The 19,996-nt window shown below is 43.0% G+C and overlaps 1 protein-coding gene across 2 annotated transcripts in view; it reads left to right on the top strand.

The window, feature by feature from the left end:
• F13A1 (coagulation factor XIII A chain) overlaps positions 1-19,568 on the top strand; it is a 129,215-nt gene extending 109,647 nt beyond the window's left edge. For both annotated transcript variants that reach the window (XM_034762261.1, XM_034762262.1), the window contains exons 12-15: positions 374-661; positions 4,550-4,710; positions 13,021-13,157; positions 17,937-19,568. In XM_034762261.1, coding sequence (XP_034618152.1) covers positions 374-661; positions 4,550-4,710; positions 13,021-13,157; positions 17,937-18,090 — 740 coding nt within the window. In that variant the 3' untranslated portion in view covers positions 18,091-19,568. The remainder of the gene's footprint in view (positions 1-373; positions 662-4,549; positions 4,711-13,020; positions 13,158-17,936) is intronic.
• Positions 19,569-19,996: the final 428 nt, after the last annotated feature.

Raw genomic sequence — 19,996 nt, 5'->3', positions numbered from 1 at the left:
GGGGGCTGCCTGAAGCCCATAGCACTTAGGTAGCTCGGCTCTTAAACAGAGCGGAAGAGTCAGGGGAGGAGCAGAGCCGCCATTTTCCCGGACATGTTCGGCTTTTTGGCAATTCCCCCCCAGACAGGGGTTTGAGTGCCGAAAAGCCGGACATGTCCGGGGAAAAAGAGGACGTATCTAACCCTAGTTTTTATAAGCACTGAAGTAATTTAAAAAGAAATAATTTCAAAATATCTGTAAGATTTTTTGGGGTGTTTGTTACTGCCATACAGAAAACACGAATCTGGACCCTGGGAAAGTGGCACCATTATGAACCTGGTAATTAGTCCCCTTGTTTCAGGTTTTTTTTAACATAATTTTCATCTTGTCCTAGGCACAGAAGAAGAGAGACTGGCCCTTGAGACAGCTCTGATGTATGGCGTTAAAAAGCAGGCTACCCAGGATACTATGGAGCCGGCAGGGACCGATGTCGACATGGACTTTCAAGTGGAAACTGCAACACTTGGCAGCGACTTCAAAGTCACTGTAACTTTCAGAAACAACAGCCGCAACCGTTACACTGCAACAGTCTATCTGTCTGGCAATATTGTGTTTTATACGGGTGTCACGAAGAATGAATTCAAGAAACATACTTTTGATGTGACACTGGAACCCTTGGCATGTAAGATGGGGAAAACTAAGTCTCGGCCTTTTGTTTGCTTTCTTATCTGTGTGTGCTGACACCAGTGAAATTCCCTCCAGCGATAGGCCCAAATTACATAACTTTGGATAGGGCCCTGGAATGGGAGTCAGGAAACCTGGGTTCTATTCCTCACTCTGCTATGTATTTGCCTGTGACCTTACCCAATATGTGAAATGGGGGTGATAATGCTTATCCACGTTCAAAAAGTACTTTGAGTTCTACAGATTGAAAGCGCTGAATTAAGAAATAAGTGATAAGGATTGTTATTATTTAATGAGAGAGAGAGAGAGAGAAAATGGGCCCAGGTGTTAAGCTGTAAGATGTCATTTTCACATCTTTGACCATCAGGGAAAGCTCCGGTTCTCCAGGTGGAGGTTACAATGACAAAATAAAAGCAAAATCTTTCCCTTATCTGAGAGAGCCCTACAAGAGAAGGGAGTACAGAGGCACTGGGTGCACATCTGGCACAAGAGCCAGTGTGGAGTTAGAGCAGGTGTAGACAACCTATGGCACACGTGCCAAAGGCAGCATGCAAGATTTTTGGTGGCACTCACATTGCCTGGATCCTGGCTACCGGTCCGGGGGGCTCTGCATTTTAATTTAATTTTAAATGAAGCTTCTTAAACATTTTAAAAACCTTATTTACTTTACATACTACAATAGTTTAGTTATATATAGAAAGAGACCTAAAAACATTAAAATGTATTACTAGCATGCAAAACCTTCAATTAGAGTGAATAAATGAAGACTTGGCACACCTCTTCTGAAAGGTTGCCGACCCCTGAGTTAGAGCATAGGATGGTTCAGGACAGGCTATGGGAATACAGTGTTAGGTGCATATTTATGGCAATCTAAAAAGGAACAGCATACATCCCTGGCCAGTGTGTGCTGCTGACCACAGCATATGCGCTAGCCAGCTGACGGCACACTCCCTATCTGAGATACCATGCACCCTGTGGGGCATGCTGTGCTGGTGATATAATGTTCTAGCCCTCTCTGGACAGTTAGGGAGAGATCCTGCCCTGTTGTTTGCCTGGGATAAAAAGTTCCCTCTCATCCATTCTGCACGTCTTAGGGCAGGATTTTCCCCTACACCTGTAAATTTCTATTTGGAGCTTGTAAATCTCTATAAAATAATCGTCCACTTAATGAAAAAGTAGAGATGGACCCTAATCAAAACTTTCGCTCCAGTCTCATATGATGAGCCAATAGCTATTTGTTGGTTGTTTCTAACTCATCCGATTCGTTTGTGGGTACTCAGTAACTGTTAATGTACTTTCTCTCTGCTGCATCGAGTTGTTCCAACCGATTTTATTATAACAAGCAATTTTTAAGTGCTTTGAATCAATTATTAAATGTCACCTGTAAAGTTGTCAAACTTTATAAAAAATACGTGGCTAGCCATTAAAGTAAATCAATTTCAACTCTCGACTAAACTCTCATTTGCAATCCCATTGCATCCCTATAACTGAGAGAAGCATTTAACCATAATTTAGATGTTCAGTATAGATGTGCAAATATCTCAGCACTCCCTCTGTTTTCCAAGCTAAATTCCACAGGTCAGATTCAGCCCTGTGCTTAGGTTCCATGTAAGTCACTGTGATTCCACTTAACAGAGTTTAAATGATGCGGGGCGCTCATTTGAATCCTCTGCACTAAGGTGAATTTACTAGGATACGTTTATAGCCACAGTGCTCATTTTTGCTAAGCTGTGGCATGGTTCATAAAACTGCTATGGAATGTTTTAATAAATTCCAAACTCTAGTGACTGATGATGATGAGTGAATATAGACGGGGCCTCCATCTAGAATAAGCTAGCATACCAGGGGGAAATCGCTAGGGTTGCCAACAGTCCCTTATTATAAGGGACATACCTTATTTTTTCATCTCTATATGACAAGATTGGGAGTTGCTGAGTGTTGCAAAAAGCAGCAAGAAATAGCTCTGGCAAATGTAAGTGAGTACTGCTGGTTATTATTAATAATAATGTCAGGAGGACAGGTGGGGCGAGGGTGCTAAGAAAACAGTCCCTTATTTTTGAAATACAATGTTGGCAACCCTCAGAATCGCCTTAACATATTTTGAGGAATGTGAGTAGAATTTGTAGATTTAGTGACATAGCAAGAAGTGTGTGTGTGTGTCTGTCTGTCTGTCTATTTTGAAGGTAATAGAATACCACTATATGATCAAAATGTGTCAAAGGCATTCTTTCTAGACTACACTGCTGAAAGGAGCAAAATAAGTTTTCAAACAGAAACTGGGTGCGTGATTTTCAGAATAATGATTAAAGGAACTGTGGGGGTTGAAAACATCTTTGAGGATTTGAATAGCTTAAACCTGCCAGTGCCTTCAAAGGTGCTATTGCTTCCACTCGGTTATATTTAGCTTTCTCTGTTTTTTTTGAAAGGCTGCTAGGCAGCTCAGTTTTGTGTCTCCCTTGGCTTTCCCAGGCACAGTAAGTTGTATTGGCATCTTACCAGCATATCCTCTGCAGAAATGAGATTCCATTATTCTTTTTTCTCTGTGATTAAATTTAATCTGAAATGTTTCTTTTTTTTCCATTGTAAAATACATTTCTCTTATAGTACAACAAATATTTTTTGCACAGATAAACACTGAGTCTTGATTATAATTAAATATTTGAGATATGATTCGAAATTCATTTACAGGAGATGGGACCACATCAAAAAAATTCCAGGCTGGCCTGGTGAATCTAGTTCAGGTGGTCATCCTGGGAATAGCTTTGAAACCCACTCTAGGAACCCATTTTGATGTAGGTGGATCAAAAGTGGAAAGAGGTGAATGTGATTTATCCAGTTTGAATTCAATTTCATGGGTGTTAATACAGTGCCAAGCACACTGGGGGCCTAGTCCAGCATGACTCTGATGCTCCTAGGTGCTACGATAATACAAACGAATAATGAGTGGGTGGAAAACCTTGATACTTTTTACTAATGTTGGAAAAAGTAGACTGGAGTTTGCTCAGGCAAGGAATCAAGATATATAGTGACCGATTGCCTAGATGATCTATGTGAGCTTCTGCATGTTGAATTCTAACACCCTTGCTGGACTGGAAGTTGCCGTTCAATACAGTTAAAATCAATGATTCTCTGCATCTTAACATTCCAGCCCAGGGAGTTGTTCCTTTCAATAATTATGATCCAGGACCAGAGTGAAAGCTCTCAAGGGAGAGGGGTAGTGCTGAGAGATTCCCTTTGTGGCGTGCTGCATGTAGCGTTGATGTAGCTCAGCAGCTGGCATCAGCAATGAGCTCTGCGCTGAGGAACAGGAAACCTTGCCAGTAGCATTGTGCTCATTCACACCTCCAACTAGTTGCTGTTACCGCCTGCATGGGTACCCACAAAAATAACTGGAGGTGGTATGGGAACGAAGTAGAGAAGTAAACATTTAGAGGGAGATTCTCCAAGGGCATTTCAGCACCTCACTCTCCCATTAAAAGCCCATGGGAGTTGTTTATTACATGTTGTTTATATTATGGTAGTGCCTCTGAGCCCCAGTCAAGGATCAGGGCTCCATTATGCTGGGCACTGGACAGACATGTAACAAAGAAGATTGAGTTCTCTGGAATAGAGACTATCTTAAATGACAGGTGTTGCCCAAGGTGAGGAGAAAAGGAACAGATGTGGGAAAGGGAGGTAAGACACAATGAAAATTTTAGCAGAAAATGAGGGGTCGCAGCTTTTGTCTGACCACCTAATTCTCATTTGTGCCTTTGACAGTCTCTTCAGTGGGGGGAAAGCTGTACTGTGTCTGTAGGGCATCAGCAGGACTGAAAGTAATAATAGGTAACTATACTGCTTTCAAGCATCAGTTTTATTGTGTGTGTTTTGTTTTTTCTCCCATCAGCTAAAATTTCTGAGGTCTTAATCAAATCGGGGGAGTACATGAGTCAGCTGCTGGAACAGGCCTCTTTGCATTTCTTCGTCACAGCACGTCTCAATGAAACGAAAAAGATTCTGGCCAAGCAGAAGACCTCTGTACTGCAAATCCCCAAGCTGCACATCAAGGTCAGTTTCAGGAATGCAACAAAGGAAACTAGCAACTATCCTGAGTTCAGCATACATTCTGCATCACTGTCACACTGACCTCTATTATGTATATCTATGGGTTGGGCCAGCACTTAGGTGGCTAACCTGGGGGTCTTTTTTCAAACAAATTTTAAAAGCTAATGTTATAACTTAAAACAGGGTCAGATATAAAAATAAGTAGAGTTGATCGCATCACCTCTGGTTCGGTTGCCTCATGCATCCCACTCGGACCCTGTTTTCAGTTGCTTATAACTTTGCCAGATTTTAACATTTTGGCTGAAATTTTCCATGTTGGTGTGTGCCTGAGGCTGAATTTATTTGTTGTTTTTTGAAAGGCTCAGCAAAAATGAAGAAAATATGTTTTGCGCATGTTAAACATTCTTACAACTGTTTTTGTTAAGGTCTAGCACCTCCATGCTTTGGAGAAGGACTTGAAATTTGGTAGGGACATCACCTTGATGTCAGGTATGGGCCTTTTGCCATCCCCAGAAAAATTCACCCAAGAAGGCCAAGTTATGAGCCTCTGAAAAATCTCAGTTTGCACATGTTCAGACAGACTTGTTAATTTGGCAGCTAAATTCTCCTGACTCCATCTGCACTGAACATGTTCCAGCAGGGGACTTCAGGGAGTGAGCAGGACTTTCCCTCTTATTACTTGGGTAGGAGGAGCAGCAAACAAGGAAATGGTGGGGGCACAGGCAAGACGGGTTTATATAACTATCCTTCCAAATGTGAATAGATACAGAACAATCTTCCTGACCCTGCAGACAGACTGAAGCAATAGCTATGAACTACCCCACGTCATCTCAAAGGGAGGGTCAGCTGTGAAATATAATGGAGGTAGCTCAAATGGCAGCATTGTTTAAGATTCTGTATTTCTTAAAATAAACACAAAAATTCTGAGGTCCTAACATCATAGTTATATCCATGTGAAACAGCAGGCAAGCTACAAAAAAGGTGAGAAAGTAGAACAGATATTGTAGACTCAAAATACTGAGAAGTTTGCAGAAAAACTCTCATGAAATACAAAAGTGTCACTGTGGTCTAATTAGAGAATGTAAATGATTATCAGTATTGTCTTCAGACAGGGTTTTGTTTTACAGAGAATCTTCAGTAGCCAAATTTAAAAATGTATAATCCTGTACCTTCAGTATTCAGACAGAACCTCCTACACAAAATCCCCAGGTTAAGCTCCAAAATAGCTTATCCACCCTCCTCTGTGATGAAAGAATAATTAATGAAAGCGATAGGTTTTTGCCCAATAACCATCTATTCTATAAACAATAAAAGCTTAAGGTGACCTGCAAAGGGTTTAAAAAAAAAAAAAAAAAGTGTTTTGTGCCCTATTTGCTGCTTTGTGATGTACATAGGTGGCCTGCTTTTTTTTTTTTTTTTTTCTTTCAAGTGCATGCAAGAGAGAGGTGGTAGGGGTTTCTGCTCAATTTTAATTTTAGAAATGTGAGAAATGCAAGTCTCATCTTCCCAAACTTTCTTGGGAGACTTCAATATGTGACTTGAGTGACTACTTAATCCTTATGTAAGGGGAAAGGGTGAAAAATCCTATTCCCCATATGTCATCATATATACCTCTTGAGCTTTCTATGTCTGGCTAAAAGATCATTGGAATTAACCAATTAATGCTTTCTTTCAAATTTAGCTTGAAGCCAGGTCACAATAATAAGTGTGCTATGGTGAAATTCTGCTCTGTTACATCTGTGTAAACCCAGAATAACTCAACTCTTATGGAGTTAACTCCTGTGATCAAAAGCACTTAAGTAAATTAGGTGCCCAACTTCCATTGATTTCAATGGGAGTTCAGCGCCCAACCTACATAGGCACTTTTGGAAATCCTACTAGGTGCCTGCCTGCAACTTTAGGCACTTTTGACATTTTGGTCCTAAATGCCTTATCCTATGCCACTGAAGTCAGTGGGAGTCTTACCTTTTACTGTTTCAGAGTGGGGGTGATCAAGCCCTAAGTGAGGATACTATTTGGCCCATAGCAATCTCTTAGGGCTTGGCTACACTTGCAGATGTAGAGCGCTGGGAGTTAAACCAGCCTTCGGAGACCACAGCAGAGAAAACGCTGCCGTGTGTTTATACTGTCAGCTGCAAGCGCACTGGCGTGGCCACATGAGCAGCTCTTGCAATGCCACAAAGAGCAGTGCATTGTGGTAGCTATCCCAGTGTGCAAGTGGCTGCAACATGCTTTTCAAATGAGGTGTGTGTGTGGAGTGTGACAGGGAGTGTGTTGTGTGTATGTGCGGGGAGAGAGAGTGGGTTTTTGGGGGACTGAAAGCATGTCAGTATGCTGTCTTGTAAGTTCAGACAGCAGCAGACCCCCCTTCCCCCCCCCCCTCTCTCACACACACACAGTAATGGTTTGCTTTGTCCCGCAGCAGATAAGCATGCCGGGTGTCAGAAACGGAGCTGTGAAAGGGGATATTCACATACCTGCAGTCAGGTTCAAAACAATGACAAGAGTGGCCACTTGACTTCAGGGAATTATGGGACATTTCAGAGGCCAATCATAGCACAATAATGCAACACGGCGTCCACACTGACACCTGGGCATTTCAGCCAGGGTGCAGCAAGCTTTATGCTTCTTGTGGAGGTGGATTACCAGGAGCGCTCCAGCTGCAGAGTCCAGGCGCTCTACATGCCTTGCCAGTATGGACATCTCAGGAGTTAGGGCACCCGGGGCTCATTTAATGTGCTCTAACTTGCAAGTATAGCCAAGCCCTTAGACTATTAGAAGTAATGTTAAAAACAAAGTACTACTGACTAGAAGTGGTCAGAGAAGAGGTTTTTATCCCCACTGGAAAACTTTTGAGGTGTTGTCCACCACCACCAACCCCAGCAAGTATTGGTTTGGGGATGGGGAAGGTAGCCAGAGTTTTTACTTTAAGGGCTTTTGTTTTTTCATTGAAAACAATTTTGAGTGGGAGGAGGGGAGGACTCCATGAAAACTTTTCAGTACTACTGACATCAATTTGAAGGTGTCAGAGGGTCTTTTTAGAATCATAGAATATTAGGGTTGGAAGAGACCTCAGGAGGTCATCTAGTCCAACCCCCTGCTCAAAGCAGGACCAACACCAACTAAATCATCCCAGACAGGGCTTTGTCAAGCCGGATCTTAAAAACCTCTAAGGATGGAGATTCTACCACCTCCCTAGGTAACCCATTCCAGTGTTTCACCACCCGTCTAGTGAAATAGTTTTTCCTAATATCCAACCTAGACCACCCCCACTGCAACTTGAGACCATTGGTCCTGGTTCTGTCATCTGCCACCACTGAGGACAGCTGAGCTCTATCCTCTTTGGAACCCCCCTTCAGGTAGCTGAAGGCTGCTATCAAATCCCCCGTCACTCTTCTCTTCTGCAGACTAAATAACCCCAGTTCCCTCAGCCTCTTCTTGTAAGTCATGTGCCCCAGCCCCCAAATCATTTTCGTTGCCCTCCACTGGACTCTCTCCAATTTGTCCATATCCCTTCTGTGGTGGTGGTGGGGGGGGGGGGGGGGGAGCAAAACAGGACACAATACTCCAGGTGTGGCCTCATCAGTGCCGAATAGAGGGGAATAATCACTTCCCTCGATCTGCTGGCAGTGCTCCTACTCATACAGCCCAATATGCCGTTGCCCTTCTTGGCAACAAGGGCACACTGCTGACTCATATACAGCTTCTCGTCCACTGTAATCCCCAGGTCCTTTTCTGCAGAACAGCTGCTTAGCCAGTCAGTCCCCAGCCTGTAGCAGTGCACAGGAGTCTTCCTTCTTAAGTGCAGGACTCTGCACTTGTCCTTGTTGAACCTCATCAGATTCCTTTTGGCCCAATCCTCCAATTTGTCTAGGTCACTCTGAACCTTATTCCTACCCTCCAGCATATCTACCTCTCCCCCAGCTTAGTGTCATCTGCTGACTTGCTGAGGGGGGAATCCATCCCATCATCCAGATCATTAATAAAGATGTTGAACAAAACCGGCCCCAGGACCGAGCCCTGGAGCACTCCGCTTGATACTAGCTGCCAACTAGACACGGAGCCATTGATCACTACCCGTTGAGCCTGACAATCTAGCCAGTTTTCTATCCACCTTATAGTCCATTCATCCAATCTAGGGGTAGGCAACCTATGGCACGCGTGCCAAAGGTGGCACGCGAGCTGATTTTCAGTGGCACTCACATTGCCTGGGTCCTGGCCACCAGTCCAGGGGACTCTGCATTTTAATTTAATTTTAAACGAAGCTTCTTAACATTTAAAAAAACTTATTTACTTTACATACAATAATAGTTTAGCTATATATTTATAGACTTAGAAAGAAACCTTCTAAAAACGCTAACATGTATTACTGGCACGCAAAACCTTAAATTAGAATGAAGACTCAGCACACCACTTCTGAAAGGTTGCCAACCCCTGATCCAATCCATCCTTATTTAACTTGCTGGCAAGAATACTGTGGGAGACTGTATCAAAAGCTTTACTAAAGTCAAGATATATCACATCCACCGCTTTCCCCATATCCACAGAGCCAGTTATCTCATCATAGGAGGCAATCAGGTTGGTCAGGAATGACTTGCCCTGTTGACTTTCCTGATCACCTTCCTCTCCTCCAAGTGCTTCAAAATGGATTTCTTGAGGACCTGCTCCATGATTTTGCTGGGGACTGAAGTGAGGCTGACTGGTCTGTAGTTCCCCAGGTTCTCTTTCTTCCCTTTTTTAAATATATTTGCCTTTTTCCAATCATCCAGCACGTGCCCCGATTCCCAAGAATTTTGAAATATAATGGCCAATGGCTCTGCAATCGCATCAGCCAACTCCCTCAGCATCCTCAGATGGATTAGATCCAGACCCATGGACTTGTGCATGTTCAGCTTTTCTAAATAGTCCTTAACCTGTTCTTTCACCATTGAGGGCTACTCACCTCCTCCCCATACTGTGTTGCCCAGTGCAGCAGTCTGGGAGAGGACCTTGTCTGTGAAGACCGAGGCCAAAAAAGCATTGAGTACTTCTGTTTTTTCCACATCTGTCACTAGGTTGCCTCCCCCATTCAGTAAGGGTCCCACACTTTCCCTGACCTTCTTTTTGTTGCTAACATACCTGTAGAAACCCTTCTTGTTACCCTTCACATCCCTTGCTAGCTGCAACTCCAATTGTGCCTTGGCCTTCCTGAGGGGGGAGGGATAGCTCAGTGGTTTGAGCATTGATCTGCTAAACTCAGGGTTGTAAGTTCAATCCTTGAGGGGGCCACTTAGGGATCTGGGGCAAAGTCAGTACTTGGTCCTGCTAGTGAAGGCAGGGGGCTGGACTCGATGACCTTTCAAGGTCCCTTCCAGTTCTAGGAGATAGGATATCTTCATTAATTTATTACACCCTGCATGCTCTAGCAATATTTTTATACTCCTCCCTTCCCTAGTCATCTGTCCAAATTTCCACTTCTGGTAAGCTTCCTTTTTGAGTTTAAGCTTACTGAAGATTTCACTGTTAAGCCAAGCTGGTCGCCTGCCATATTTGCTATTCTTTCTGCACATCGGGATGGTTTGTTCCTGCACCCTCAATAAGGCTTCTTTAAAATATAGCCAGCTCTCCTGGACTCCTTTCTCCCTCATATTAGCCTCCCAGGGGATCCATCAGTTCCCTAAAGGAGTTTAAAGTCTGCTTTTCTGAAGTCTAGGTTCCATATTTTCTACTCTCCTTTCTTCCTTTTGTCAGGATCCTGAACTCAACCTCTCATGGTCACTGCTGCCTAGGTTGCCACCTCTTTCTCCTTCTCCTACCAATTCTTCCCTGTTTGTAAGCAGCAGGTCAAGAGGAGCATGGCCCCTAGTTGGTTCCTCCAGCACTTCTACCAGGAAGTTGTCCCCAATACTCTTCAAAAACTTCTTGGATTGTCTGTGCATTGTTCTCCCAGAAGATGTCAGGGTGTTTGAAGTCCCCCATTAGAACTAGGGGCTTGTGATCTGAAAACTTCAGTTAGTTGTCCGAAGAAAGCCTTGTCTACCTCATTCTTCTGATCTGGTGGTCTAGAGCGTGACATCACCCTTGTTGCTCTCGCCTCTAAACTTAACCCAAAGACTCTCAACAGTCTTTTCTCCAGTTTCATACTGGAACTCTGAGAAATCATACCACTCTCTTACATACAATGCAACTCCACCTCTCCTCCCTTACCTGTCCTTTCTGAACAGTTTATACCCATCCATGACGGTGGGGCAGTTCACATGACTGGCGCACTAAGTTTCTGTTGTTCCAATCACATCATGGTTCCTTGATAGGGCCAGGGCTTTTTGACTGGACTGTCACAGATGTGGCTATTAATGCTATCATTGCACATCAGCCATGTGTTTTACCTCCTCTGCACTGCATCCATTTCCTGTTCTTATATACAGGGGGTTTTGAGAACAGCCAAATAGAAAGGTTATATACAGAAAACAGGCTGAGCTGGAATTCCCTCCAGAGCATTAAAGATGAGTGCAAAAGAATGGAAAGCTGTGCACAAGCCCTTAGAGGATCCTGAGTGACACAAACCAGCGCTCCTAATTTTATCGTATGGAATAGGGAAAAATATTTTAGTAGTGCATTCTGGAGTGTCTAATCATCACCGTGAGAAAAGGGACTAGATAAACAGCACCAAGAGCATTTTCTTCCCAGGGGCACCTTCTTTCTCCTTGGAACACCACCTACACCGGGAGCTGGGACAGAGAGAGGAAGTGGGCTTGGAGTAGGCACCACCACCCCAACTCTACATTTATGGTGGATTCCTCAGGAAGCTACTTAAGCCAGCTTTGTTGCTGCTTTCTGCTGCTCAGACCCAAGAATTGGACCTAAAGGATGTAAAGCCCCTTCTCTAGATCCAAGTTCCACCCCACTCTGCTGGCTGGTCTTACAGCCACATATTTTGTTTGCATATTGCTACAAGCTTTGTACTTTTAAGTCAAATAAAAAAAATGGAAGACCCTGCACACGCATAAACCATGATAGTGCTGTTACAAACAAGGGGCTGTGTACAACTTCATGCATTGCCTGAAAAAAAGCAGAGTTGTTAAAACAAATAAGATCCCATTCTTCATCCTCTCTCATTCACGAACCCTGTGATTTGGGGTGCTGAGCATCCTCCTCTTACTGAAGTGTATGGAAGGTGGGGACACACTTTGTCTCCCAACTGTGATGTAATCAGAGGTCCCCCTACAAGGACAGAATTAAGGAGATCCTCAGAAGTGACAAGGCAGAAAAGACTGTTTCAGTCTGGAAGCCAGTATGCCAGGGACAGAGGTAGTGGGCATAGTGTAAGAACAGCAATAGAATAGAGTGAGATCTACAGGGTTTCTTTCTGTCCAGTACCTCAATACAAAACCCTCTTTGTATTCATAATAATCAAGGCCCCAACTTATCCATCATACATAAAAAAAAGTCTGTCTCTTATAGTGCTTTAATAAACCTGTATGCATTACTCCACTTTAATTGTACAGCAGGTCCTTCTGTGGTTCTGTTATCCTCACTAGCATACATGTTATGAAATCTTCCCGGACAGATTGTGTGCAGAAATGAGGTGAAGATTGGCGCTCTCTTTCCCCCCCCCCCCCCCCCCGCTTACTTCAGTCTCTGAATACTGCAAAGTTCACTGCGTTCACTGCAGGAAAACCCACATTTAAACCAGTGAAATATTTGCCTTATCATTGTATCCATTGCAATTTGGTGCAATAAAGAATGCATTGCTACTTTCCATACAGTCACCCCAGCTGCATCTAGGGGCTTGTCTATACTTATGCGCTGGTTCGGCGGCAGGCAATCGAACTTCTGGGTTAGATTTATCGCGTCTTGTCTGGACACGATAAATCGAACCCAGAAGTGCTCCCCGTCAACTCCGGTAATCCTGCTCGGCGCGAGGAGTACGCGGAGTCGACGGAGGAGCCTGCCTGCCGCATCTGGTCCGCGGTAAGTTCAAACTAAGGTATGTTGACTTCAGCTACGTTATTCACGTAGCTGAAGTTGCGTACCTTAGTTCGAATTGGGGGGGTTAGTGTAGACCAGGCCTAGGTATTTTAACTAGTTTTGATTTGTAAAGAGGTGAGCACAAAGAAAAGAAACATGGTTCAAATGTTGTGTGCGGAGAGGGGAGTGGTAGTCTTCTCTGTGCATGACCAAGCCCAAGAAACTAATAGCTCACTTTACATTGTTTCTTTCACAAAAAAACATCTGTACAAACACACATTTTGTTAAATGTACATCTAACAATTGAGACTGCATGCCAGGATTTTATAATTTTCTTCTTATCTACATCCTTCCCTTGTTTTGTAGGTTCCTGGAGAGAAGGTAGTTGGTAAGGAAATGTCTGTGATAATAGAATTCACCAACCCACTGAACCAAAAGCTTGTGGATGTCTTGGTACGTCTCGATGGACCTGGCCTACTGAGGACAACCACAAAAATGTTCAGGTAGGGAAGAGTGTGGAAATAATGGGCTGTTCATTCCCTTCTCCCTTATGGGATTTAGCACAAAGTAACTATCCCTGTTGATCTATGTACTGTAATTCAAGCATATGCTTTTTATTCTAAGGATTTGTAATGGATGGAGGGGGAGTAACAGTTGGAAGAGGTCAGTCTGTCACTGTGCACGTTACTAGAGGGTTTTGGTAGTTGGGAAGGGGCTTTGCAAATGGTGGTGGTGTGGGTAATTGCCAACTCTATTATTTTTTTTATTTGTCATCTTTGTGTCAAATCTAATCTCTGCCTCAACTATTCAACCACATATTGCCCACTACTCAAGATTTGTGGTAAAACCATAAATAGGATCCCCTTTTTAAGGAGAGTGTTCCAAGAAGGGATTCCGCCTCCCGCATTGACTCAGAGCAAGATTTTAAAAGATTCACCTAAAGATTCTGATAGATGCTTTTGAAAATCCCTGTATGCACCTATCTGAATCTAAATACCTTTTAAAAATCTGTCTCTATGGGTCTGATGCTGAAACTGCAGAGCATGGAGGGGATCACTGTGTTGAACATGGGAGTAAATAACATCATCCCTAAATAAACAGCATCCCTAAATAGGTCTGTCCTGAAATGCAGGGGCCTGATGCAGAATGACCTCAAGTCTGAGAAACAGAAATGTCCTATGTTGCTGGCCAATCTTTTGTTTCATTTAGAGAGAATCTCATCACTGGCACAGCTGCTCCCAGATGTAAGGGCTAAATTTCCCAGAACTCACTTTACATTTGAGTGTGATGTAGTGTGTGAGTGTGTGTGTGTGTGTGTGTGTGTGTGTGTGTGTGTGTGTGTGTGTGTGTGAAAACAGTAGAACTGTGTGTGCATAAAAGATTTTTGGATGCAAGTCTTATTTGCATGCACAAGTTCTGCTGTTGGCATGCAGTATTGGGCATTCAAATTTAGAAGCTGGATTGAGGCCCTGGTTCCTTTGAAAAATTGTAATTCAGCAGTAGCATAAAGGATAGCATATTTGCACATCAGGGATCTGATTCTGATCACACTTGGACCAATGTAAAAATGATTGGCATCAGATCCTGGATTTGAGTTAGGTAGAAAATACGTGTTCAAGGGCATTGGACGGTGTGTAACATGCACTACAGTTCAGGGCATGACTAAATTTGGCTCAGGATCTTCCACAGGGGCTATACCAGTTTTGAAAATGGCCTTAATTATTAGGGAATCATGGCAAACCTCCCATTGTTTTGCAGCCCTTCTTATTCTAAAAACTATTGCTGACTGTTCTCACCTTCAAGGAAGTGAGAGTTGTCAGGTGCATCCAAAGAAAGGGAGTTACCATGAAACATGATTAATCAAGTAGATACTTTGCTTTCTTCAAGCCACAGCTTCTGCCCCCTCCTCCTCTCTCCCCCTTTAAGATAATGTCCTAGGACTTATTTAAAAATGGGAAATGATTGCCTATGTCATTTGGAGATTTTATTTTCACTTTCCTCGGATGGATAAAGGCTGCAGGTTACACACACGCACACAGGGGACAAACCATGGGTAGTTGTAGTTTATTTAAATAATAATCCCATTTGCCTCTATGTATTCAAGGTGATAAATGGCTGCAGTGTGTTGATGGCTCAGCACATTATTTAGAATCATTCATCACTAAGTTCACTCCCAGGCAAATATAATTAGGGCAGTTTGACTTCATTTGCAAAAAAGTGAAAATCAGTTGGTTTTCGGGGGGGGGGGGGTAGTATCTCTATCCATCACTGGACCATCCCGCTTTGCAGGTGTTCCCTTTGGTCTCTTGTAATTAGTTATTGTTTGGAGAGAGGGGTATTGAGGAGGATAAGAATTTAGAAATGTCTATAACTGCTCTTGTATTTTTATAGTACTGACTTATGTATACTGAGATAACAGGCAGTATGGTCCAGTGGATAGAGCACTGGGCTGGGAGTCAGGAGACCAGGCTGTTTTTCCTGCCTCTGCCCATTGACTTAGGCACGTCACATAGGGCTATATATTGATGCTTAGCCATGGGCCTGAGTAGGGAAAGGAGCATGATTTGTGCAAAGGCCTTTGACAGTTGCAGCCCCTGTAGTTGGGGGTATTGGTATTGCCTTTACACGTCTCAAAGCTAGCAACTAGCCACACAATTAATTGCATTATTAAAATGATTTAGGACCAGCAGTATTCAGATCCTCCTTCAAGTCGCTTTATCCTTTTCCAAAACTCTGAGCTTGAATTAAAGGTGATGGAGGTGAGGAAGGCTGATTTAGTGCCTAGGACAGTAAATTGGGACACAGAAGATAAGGATTCTATTCCCAATTTAGCCCCAGCCTCTTTGTGGTCCTTGGACAAATCATTTAATCTACTTCGTGCCCCAGTTCCCCATCTGTACAATGGGAATAAGAGCGCTTCCCTACCTCGCAGGGCTGTTGTGAGGATAAATACATTAATGGCCACAAGACATTCAGTTGCAGTAGGGACAAAGTCATGTAAGTACCTCAAGAGTGAACATACCAGCTACAGGCCTGATACAAAGCCCATTTAAATCAATAGGCCTCTTTCCATTGATTTCAATGTGCTTTGAAGAGTTTTGTATAGTCAGGTCCTGATCAGAGAGATATAGGGTATGTGGAATGGCAAATTTAGGGTAGTAATAATCTCCAAATTGCATTTACACTAGGATCATGCCTACAACAAGCATTGCATAAGAAGGAAAGTTTATAATGTCAGTACACAGGGCCAGAGCCTCAGCTGGTGTAGCTCCATTGACTTCGTTAGAGTTATGGGTAATATTTTCAAAAGAACCCAATTGACTCAGAAGCCTAAGTCCCATTGAAAGTCAATGAAATGTAGGCACTTTAAACTTTAATCTTATGACAGTTTACATCGTCTGAGGATCTGGCCCATGTCTGACAATGTATAACAAACAGTTTTTCTACCTGAAGGATCATGTAATGCCTTCATTGCTTCCCATATTGGACATTTCCCACACACACTCTGAACTAATGGCATTTTAGCTGGCACCGTCATCTAAGTAGTGTAATTCACCAGTCTGCCATCTTAAGTTTGTATTTGGTGAAGAGTCAGTTATAGAAGGAGGACAGGTTACACATTTCATTAGGAACAAAAAAGAAAAGAGAAGGAATGTACTAAGAGCAGTTTGCATATATTCTCTTCTAAACAGTGTGCTTTGGTTTTTTGCAGGGTGCATGCATTAAAACTGCTCCAAAGTATTTTTGTGCTTAGCTTGGGACTTACTCAAGAAATCCTCATCACAACCTTGATTCTCCCTTGCCTTGAACCTAGTGTAGTCTGTTACATCCGTGCACAGTATAAAATGTTACCAAATCTGACTTCTGCTTTTACTTACACTCATGGTAGTAAGCCACCTTGCACTCACCCTGTTCAGATGTTTACACAAAAGAGAGAATCAGACCCCAGATCGCTACAACCTCACAATCCAGAAGTGTGCAGTTCGTAATCCTCTTCCTTACTGCTAAAGAAAACAGTATTTGTTTTTATAAATACCTAGCTCACATCCTCCACTGGTTCCATTAAGCAGGCTGCATTCCCCTAAACACAGTCAGTCAGTATCAACATCTGTACACAGGGACAGGGAGAAGGCTGTGAAACTGCCTAAAAAACAAACCCAATGCACGTGGCAGTCTGTGTGACTTAAACCTTAGCATAAAATTGAAAATCAAGAACAGTACAGAGTGCAGTTTGTTGATACTATAAGCAATCAGGAGCCATACATAATGGAACAGTGCAACTGCTAACAGCAGGACTCATAAGAACATTTCAGCTTGTTTTCATGGACAAAAGAAAGTGATCTTTAAAAGTGGACAATGACAAGATGCTCTCTGATTACCGCAGTGTGAGCTTGCAGAGAGTTTCAATTCCCCATCACCACTCCTCCTGCTGGATATTTCTGAATAAGGAATTGTTTGAACTACATACATGAATTTGCTTTCAGTATACGCATTGGAAACTACAGATAATCTTCTCAGGTCCTCCCAGGACCAGAGGGGAAAGGGAAAGAACTGAATAACTAGACAAAATCTGCTGAATACTATTTTATGGCAGCATAGTGCAGATTATTAGGATGCTAAAATGAATATACATTCCTTGAGCCACCTGAGAGACTAGATGGAATCCTGGTCCCATTGAAGTCAGTAGTAAGACTTCCATTGATTTCAGTGGGGCAGGTTTCGCCCAAATAACTTATGACAGAAAACTGAGCTGAAAGACTAAATTTACACTAAAGCTCAGAATTTTGAACGAGATTTCATGGACTCACGGAAACACGGAATAATGGGTCAAATTCTCTGTTGTTGCATGTCAGCGTAGCCACCTTGACTTCAACGGAGTTTTGCCCATTTACACCAGCAGAGAATTTGATGCATTGGAGATAAGGGCAATCAGTACCCTATGGGATTGACAGAAGCTATGGGTTTAAATTTAAAAGGGGGGAAATGTAAATTAAATAGCTGGAAAAACTTCCTCCCAGTCAGACCTATTTGACTGAGAAATAGACTCCCAAGGGAAGTGTGGGAAGCTCCATTATTTTGGGGAAAATTTAAAAATTGGATTGGAAAAAAATTCTAGAAAATGTATTGTAAGAACAATTTTGCAATGGCCAGGAGATGGGAGCAGTATGAAAAAAAAAAAATCTAGATTGATTATTTCTGGACTTCTCAAATTCTGTGTCAGGTTGAGGAAATCTCACCCTGCCAATCTGTCAAAATATTGATATTTTGCTTTATAACCGCAGGGAAATTCCAAAGAATTCTACTTTGACCTGGGAAGAAAAATGTTTTCCAAGACAAGCTGGAGTTCGAAAGCTAATTGCAAGCCTGAATTGTGATGCCCTACGACATGTCTATGGCGAGCTGGACCTAGAGGTTGAAAGGAGACCACTTGTGTGAACAAGATTGTCTTCTTCAGCCTTTCATTTATCAGTGTTTTATAAGGAAAAAAGTGTGAAGAAATATTTTCAGCTCTCATTGTCGTATCTCCGAATAAATGTACATGTCAATGAAGCAAAGTAACAGAAAATACCAGGAAGGGTTGGGAATGCATTTATCGGGTTATGAATGTTCCAAATTAAGATAATACGAGTTAAAGGCAACTTCAGGACATATTACTCTTATAGTTCACATGAATGTATACCCCTTTGCATTGGTACTGGGAGGGAGAAGGTTTCATTCTCCAAAACACTTTGAACTTTAGTTTTAATTAGGGCTTGATTGTTCACTGAACAACAACAACAAAATTATACATTCTTATGGTAAAACATGGTTTATGTACCTTAACGGTTTGTTTTATCTTGTGGTGTTAAAGTTTTCAAATTCACAGAGCAGCCCACTTTGTTGAAAGGATTGATCAGGGTTTGGTACCTCAAGGCTGCTCCCAATTAGCACTCTGCTATGCCCTCCCATACATACAGACACTGGCTTCTTGCTTTGTCTTTACCCCACTCTGTCTGCTGCTAGTGCACTGTCCCTCTTGTTTGTCCCTAGGCTACCATATCTCTGCCCAGGGATCATTGCACCAAGCCCCCAGTTTATTAGTCATAACCTTTCAACTGTGTTCCAAGGCTTCTGTCTTGCCACACCTACCATCTCTCCTTCCCCACACTTAGTAGGGGGCCTTATTATTCCTTAGTTCCATGTGTGTATAGGAGACAGCCACTGCTGACAGAAGGTGTTCCATGCACCTTATGGAGTTTAGGCTGCACAGACCTGGAAAGTGGGCAAATAGGGATAAAAAGATGTAGACAGGCAGCAGGCTGGGAGTCTCTGGGTTCTACCCCTCCCAAACCCACAAAGGAAGCAAGTGCAAATGAATCCGTCCCCTCTGTGCTGTGGAACCTTTAGGGATGGTTCAAGAAGCAGCTGTGATCAAGTGAGCTTCTGGTATCTCGGTTTTTGCAGGAGCAGCATTCTTGATTAGCTAATAGGAGCCAGTGGGGCTGGGCATGGAGATGCCTCTTAAGTTTTGGGAGTGCTCCCAATGAAGATTGGCACAGATCTTTGGGTATTCCCAGGGTAAGACGATGGAATCATAGTTTCTTCCAGGGGGAGGGTACAGCCACCTCCCCTGAGAGAAGGGGGAGATAGAAACTCCACAACCTTACTTCAGCATCCCCTCTCCTTTACAAATTATTCCTGCATAAAGAAGAATGGGAGCCCAGGCTTCCCATTTAAGACTGATCCTACCCATAGCTTCTTCCTGACATTTCTATTGATTCCAGTCTCACTGTTCGTCTTGCACCACTGCTACTCAGCTGAAAAGGAAGTACTCCCCGATGCATTCTGGGCAATGGTGTGGCTCTCAGTGTTGTTGATGCAGGGCCGGCTCTACCATTTTTGCCGCCCCAAGCAACAACAACAACAACAACAACAAAAAACCTGCTTGGATTGTGCCACCCCAAGAATGGACAGAATGCCGCCCCTTAGCATGTGCAGCCCCAGGCACGTGTGTTTCCTCCTCTGGTGCCTGGAGCCGGCCCTGTGTTGATGTGACTTAGGAGATACAGTGCTGCCAAACAGGTATGGGACTGACACTGAGTCATACTAAAATTTTTCTAGGGGATTTGAATTTTACTCCTAAATACACATTTCCTCCCCAAAACATACGTTGTTTCCCTGTGTGTATTATGAATGCCTACTGAAATACTTCACAGCATTTTATTCATTATAAAACGAGTGTGTGAGGGAGAGGGATGGGTCTCAAATTATTCTGCATCTGCAGTAAAAACCTTTGCTTGCCAAGCTGTAGAGATTTACTGTATGTAAAAGGACACGGCCCATGCTAACAAACTGCATGTGT

This window comes from Trachemys scripta, chromosome 2 (genome assembly GCF_013100865.1).
Source record: "Trachemys scripta elegans isolate TJP31775 chromosome 2, CAS_Tse_1.0, whole genome shotgun sequence".
NCBI lineage: Eukaryota > Metazoa > Chordata > Testudines > Emydidae > Trachemys > Trachemys scripta.
This window is presented reverse-complemented; position numbering and strand designations above follow the sequence as displayed.